We start from the raw sequence: 6,250 nt of genomic DNA, 5'->3' as shown, positions 1-6,250 counted from the left end.
ACATAGAGAGAGAAGGGGGGGGGGGAGGGATTGGGTTCCAGTGAGAATGACAATTATGGTAAGAATGAATCTTCACCATTGGATCAATCTTAATCGAATATCAACACAAATGTGATGCGCTAAAATGCACCAGATCAATTCTCATGATAACTTTCCTACTCACAGAACCCAACCCTATATATATGCTCATATTTATTGACATATATATGAGGAGTTATATAGAGATGAGGAAGAAATTAAAAATATATGTATATGAAGAGGGTACGTGGGTTGGGTTGTGTTTGAATGGCCACAACCCAATTCCAACCTTACGGTTTGAAGATTTTACAACTCAATTAGACATTCGGTTGTTTGGGGTTGAGTTATTTCAAGTTGGACGGGTTTTTGTGCACCCCTACTCTTAATTAACACTCCTCATCAATAATTTTTTGTATCCAGATAAAAGGTAAGCTTGTTTACTAAAATGAAAAATATCTCTGGTTGCTTGTTGACTGTGCTTCTACCTGAGTCAGCGATAGAACCCTATTTGTTTTTTTATTGGATACTTTTAAGGAATTTGTCAATGAACACATCTTATTATTGTCCACTTGTTTTAGAAACACATTTTCAAACTATTTTAAAAACTTGTTAGGACATTCAAAAACTATCTATCAACTTATTTAACAGTATATACATAGGACATACAGTTGTTAGATCTTATAAACCTAAGTAATATAAAACCGTTTATTACCATATATAAACATATTTAATGTTATATAAGTTTTGATTCAGTAGATGTAGGATTCCATGTTTCTATGTTTCATCTCTCTAACGTAGATTCAAGAACATAAACGAAATGGTTTTAATAATGATTTTATGTTTAGCATACAGAAACATGATTTATTTGCATAAAGCCGGAGTTCCAGATAAATAACTTAAATAATTAACGGTAGATCGTTATAATTGTTATGAAACATCGGATTTCTTTTTGTTAAATTATTTATAAGAAATAATAAAATTGTTTTTAAATTAGTTTATAAGTTATAACTTTATTTATTGATTTCCTTATTTACAATTTGATTTTTTTTGAAGTGACGGGAATAACAAAACCTACAATAAAAGATTACGCACATCGACTTGGACGAAAGGCAGACGACTTGCAATATTTAGCAGAGTTTGAAGTACCAGAGGATTTTGGATCAATTGGGGCAATTTATATACAAAATGAACACCACAAAGAAATGTTTGTGGAATCCATTCTACTGGAAGGTCTTGCCATTGGTCCCGTCACCGTAACTTGTGAATCATGGATTCAATCAAAACGTGAAAAAAACTCTAAACGTATTTTTTTCCTTGACAAGGTTAGTAAATAACTGATATCATCATAAATTCATGAATTTTCAAGTTTTGGTCTGTGTTTTAAGTTTCATCTTATTAAAAGCTATTTTATGTCTTTAATTAACTTTGATAACTTTTTTTTATTAAATTATATCTAAAATTGGACTATATTTTTCGTCTTGCTATTTTCGGACTTATGATTAATAATTAGTTGTTGTTTTGGTCCCTCTTTTTACAAATATTTATTATTTTGGTCCCTTATATTTAAGGTAGGGACTAAACCAAGGATGAGAATAGCAATAAATTATAAAATATAGGAACTAAAATTGTAATTTTTAAATCATAAGGACTAAAATATAAATTATTAACAAAACACTGCGTTTAATATATAGCAACGACCAACGAAATTTGAGTGCGTGTTGTCGCGTGCGTAACGCAGGTAGCATGCCTTCCAAAGGATACACCGAGCGGCCTCAAGGCTCTCCGAGAGAAGGAACTTGCGATTCTGCGAGGCGACGGCGTCAGTGATGGCCCTCGGAAAAAGATAGATAGAATTTACGATTATGATGTGTACAATGACCTCGGCGATCCGGACAAGGATCCGGAGTTGGCGCGTCCGGTGCTCGGCGGCAAACAACATCCTTACCCTAGGCGTTGCAAAACTGGTCGCGCTCGCACTAAATCAGGTATTCGATTGTTTTCCCCAATTTGCATTCTAATCTCTGCTGTTATCATCTAATTTGACAAAGGAATACATTTTAAAGCCAAAAACGGTGTTTTCGTATGAATTTGTTAGCTCAATTGAAGTTTATTCGATCAAATACATTCGCGTTGAATGTCCGTCTTGATGAAGATGTTGAGTTTTTGGTCAACTACATGAGTAATGACGAGTTGTGATCTAGTCGTATCCTGTGGTTGTTTATTACGAATTTCTGGAATGTAAACTTGCTGCTAGCAATCAAAATAAAGAACATGATGGTTGTTGTTTGACGAGTTTATTGAATACAATTGCAAATGCAGATCCATTATCAGAGACAAGAAGCAGTGACGTTTACTTACCAAGGGATGAAGCCTTTTCAGAAATAAAGAATTTATCATTTTCGTTCAAGACTGTATATTCGGTGTTGCACGCAGTGGTGCCTTCGCTAGAGACAACTCTAATTGACAAAGATCTTGGGTTTCCATACTTCACAGCCATTGATTCTTTGTTCAATGAGGGAGTTAATCTGCCACAGATAGACAGCAAAGGACCTCTAGGAAGTGTTCTCCCTAGAATTTTGAAGGCTTTTGAAGATGCTCAAAATAACATCTTGCTTTTCGAGACTCCTGAAATGATAGACAGTAATTACAACTCTCTCTTTCTCTCTCAGATTGATGTTTTCTTGGTCAATTTAAAGATTTTACCATTGTTGATTTGCAGGAGATAAGTTTGGTTGGATGAGGGATGAAGAATTTTGTCGCCAAACCCTTGCTGGTCTTAACCCTTTGAGTATTCGCTTGGTCACGGTATGTTTTGCGGATCACCCAACTTTCTAGATATTGATTATTTAGTTATCTAGAAAAGAAAGTTTATAAATGGTAAAACTGAATGTGTAGGAATGGCCAATGATGAGTAAACTTGACCCTGAGGTGTATGGTCCGGCTGAATCTGCAATAACTACAGAGATCGTTGAGGAAGAGATCAGAGGCTTCTGCACGCTTGACGAGGTACAGTTAATTCTCTAAAATTTGTACTTTTTGACAGTAGTTAGAATATAGAAATTGTAAGTTAAACATGCATTCCTATATCATATGCAGGCATTAAAGAACAAAAAGCTTTTCGTTCTAGATTATCATGATATTTTTCTGCCGTATGTGAACAAAGTTAGAGATATCAAAACTATGAGAACAACTTTATATGGATCAAGAACACTGATGTTCCTTACTCCAACGGGAACATTGAGGCCATTAGCCATTGAGTTGGTTCGACCACCTGGTGATGGAAAACCTCAATGGAAGCAAGCATTCACTCCCTGTTGGGATGCAACGGGTGCTTGGCTGTGGAAGCTTGCTAAGGTGCATGCCCTTGCTCATGATAGTGGTTATCATCAGCTCGTAAGTCACTGGTAAGCAACTAGCGCCCTTTATTGGAGCCAGGTTCTGAGCAAAAGTTAAGTTGTCCCCTAATTAGTTGTATGATACGCTAATTTGATATTGGAATTTCACAGGTTGAGGACGCACGCTTGTACTGAGCCATATATAATTGCAACCAATCGTCAGCTTAGTAAAATGCACCCCATATATAACCTCTTACACCCTCATTTCCGATACACAATGGAGATCAATGGTTTGGCTCGGGAAGCCCTCATAAATTCTAATGGAACTATCGAAGCGTGCTTTTCACCAGGAAAGTATAGCATTGAGATGAGTTCTGTTGCTTATGATCTACAATGGCGTTTTGATCATGAAGCATTGCCAGCCGACCTTATTGCTAGGTAATCCCAACTGATACTTTTTTTTACGCTAGATCTTCATTTTCTGCCTCAAATTAGATTTAACTAATTCGAACTTTTAAACTTGCTAATATTAAGGGGTATGGCTGTGGAAGATCCGGATTCGCCCCACGGTCTAAAGCTAACCATAGAAGATTATCCCTACGCAAACGATGCATTGGTTCTTTGGGATATTATCAAAGATTGGGTAACCAACTACGTCAACCATTACTACAAAGAAGAGAATCTTGTGGAATCTGATGAAGAACTTCAAGCATGGTGGACAGAGATTAGAACAGTCGGCCACGGAGACAAGAAAGACGAACCATGGTGGCCTGTTCTCAAAACACCACAAGACCTTGTCGGGATTATTACAACAATCATCTGGGTAGCTTCGGGTCACCATGCAGCTGTCAACTTCGGGCAGTATGACTACGCGGGATATATTCCTAATAGGGCCACCATTGCCCGAGTCAAGATGCCTTGTGAAGATCCGACTGATGATGAATGGGCGGCTTTTAAGCGTAGGCCCGAGGATGAACTCCTGTCTGCATTTCCTTCCCAGATTCAAGCGTCACAAGTTATGGCAGTTTTGGACGTGCTATCGACTCATTCTCCCGATGAGGAATATATCGGGCAGCAATTGGAGTTAACATTTGAGGCAGTTCCAGAGATAAAAGCTGCATACGAAATATTTTCAGGGAAGTTGCAGGAGCTGGAAGGAATAATCGACGGTAGGAATGCAGATGCTTGCTTGAGGAACAGAAATGGGGTTGGGGTTGTACCGTACACCCTTCTAAAGCCTACTTCAGGACCTGGTGTCACTAGTATGGGGGTTCCAAACAGCATTTCCATCTAGTTCTTTTTTTTTTTATCTGGGCCAAATAAAATGGAGCAAGAAATCTTGATCTTGCTATTTCCATGCAAAAAGTGAAAATATTGTATGGGGTTTCTGCTATTCATCAATAAATACTTTATTTGCACATTTTTCACAAGTTCATTTCAAGTGTATGGGGCTTCTGCTAATAAATATTTTTTATATGCGTATATATTTTTTTTCACAAGAATTCAAATGCATTTTGTGCTTGGAAGTTTTACAGAATATTTTGGATAATATATTTGTAAAAATGGATTAAATTCTATTAAATCATATAAGACTTAATGAAAAATCAACCAAACAGGCCTACAAGTGTTAAAACTCCTTTCAATTTTTAAAATAATCTAAATAAAAAGTACAGTTTGAAAATTTTATATATTTATAGTTTTTATACTTGACTCTAAAATTGTACCAAGTTGTGTCAATTTTAATAATTTTTTCAAATAAAATGTTTGCAAATTGCAATATTTGGAAAAGACTGAACAAAGGTCTTGAAATCAAAACGAATTATGGACTCGGTGACTAGAATTTTAACTAGTGAGTGCCTCCCTTTAATGTATTTTTTTTAATAGTTCGGGTTATTTTAAGACATGTTTATTTACCTTTTAATAGTTTAATTAAAAAGCAGTCTCTGAATTGTTAAGAATTGAATTTTGTTTGATAAAAAATATTTGTTTCTTAATGGTTATAAAACCCTCTGAATGATTTTATATCATGAGTCTTAACCATTTAGCATTTTAATTTCATTGTAAGAAATTACCAAACAATTATATTTTATTTTACGTTATAACATAAAAACCTTTTAATCATTCTGACCATTTATTCATTTTCACCAAACTACAACAATCAATAAACCACCTCTTAGTTTTTGATATACTTTTTTTGTCTTTCAGTATAATAAAAAACTCCTTCCCTTTACAAACCCCCCCCCCTTCCCTGATAAAAAAACGTATTCCGGCCACCATCCACCGTCCACGTCATCTCCAGCTACCACAACATGCACCACCGAACCCCGCCTTCATCTCTCTCTCTCTCTCTCTCTCTCTCTCTCTCTCTCTCCCCTCATCGTCTGAGTTGAAGAACCAGCCATCAAACTCATATCTACACAACCACAAGATACACACTCCAACCATCAAACCTAGATTTGCAAACATACAACACAAATACTCATGGCTTTCTATGACAGATTGAGATTTGTATTCTGTCGACGGACAAGGATGCGTTCACCTGTGAGACGATTTTTTGGAGGTGTTCTTTGATGGATCGAGATTGATGTTTCGGTGTGTCTGAAGACTGGAGGAAGGGGTGAGTGATGTTTCCCTTTGCTATGTTTCATAGACGGTCACAAGGGAAGGGGGAGGGCGAGGGCGAGGGCGAGGGCGAGGGCGAGGAGAGAGAGGTTCACTGTCGAGTATGTGACAATATATATTTTCCTTTTAACTTTTTAATAGGAGAAGAATAGAAATATAAAAATGAGAGAAAATCTAAAAAAAATTCAATGAATTTTAGTGTTTAGAACGATTAAGTATTTAGATAATTTTTTGGAATAAATAAGTTTTTGGACATTTCAAAATTTGTTAAATAA

The 6,250-nt window shown here is 36.1% G+C and overlaps 1 protein-coding gene across 1 annotated transcript in view; it reads left to right on the top strand.

Moving 5' to 3' along the window:
- Positions 1-4,833, top strand: part of LOC112519000 (linoleate 13S-lipoxygenase 2-1, chloroplastic-like) — a 6,270-nt gene extending 1,437 nt beyond the window's left edge. The window contains exons 2-9 of the mRNA XM_025126864.1: positions 1,072-1,340; positions 1,757-2,003; positions 2,338-2,658; positions 2,738-2,823; positions 2,914-3,024; positions 3,115-3,422; positions 3,525-3,791; positions 3,888-4,833. Coding sequence (XP_024982632.1) covers positions 1,072-1,340; positions 1,757-2,003; positions 2,338-2,658; positions 2,738-2,823; positions 2,914-3,024; positions 3,115-3,422; positions 3,525-3,791; positions 3,888-4,647 — 2,369 coding nt within the window. The 3' untranslated portion in view covers positions 4,648-4,833. The remainder of the gene's footprint in view (positions 1-1,071; positions 1,341-1,756; positions 2,004-2,337; positions 2,659-2,737; positions 2,824-2,913; positions 3,025-3,114; positions 3,423-3,524; positions 3,792-3,887) is intronic.
- The last annotated feature ends 1,417 nt before the right edge of the window (positions 4,834-6,250 follow it).

Source organism: Cynara cardunculus (genome assembly GCF_001531365.2).
Source record: "Cynara cardunculus var. scolymus isolate 2C chromosome LG 10, CcrdV1, whole genome shotgun sequence".
Taxonomy (NCBI): domain Eukaryota; kingdom Viridiplantae; phylum Streptophyta; class Magnoliopsida; order Asterales; family Asteraceae; genus Cynara; species Cynara cardunculus.
The sequence above is the reverse complement of the archived record's forward strand: the minus strand, read 5'-3'. Positions and strand labels throughout refer to the sequence as shown.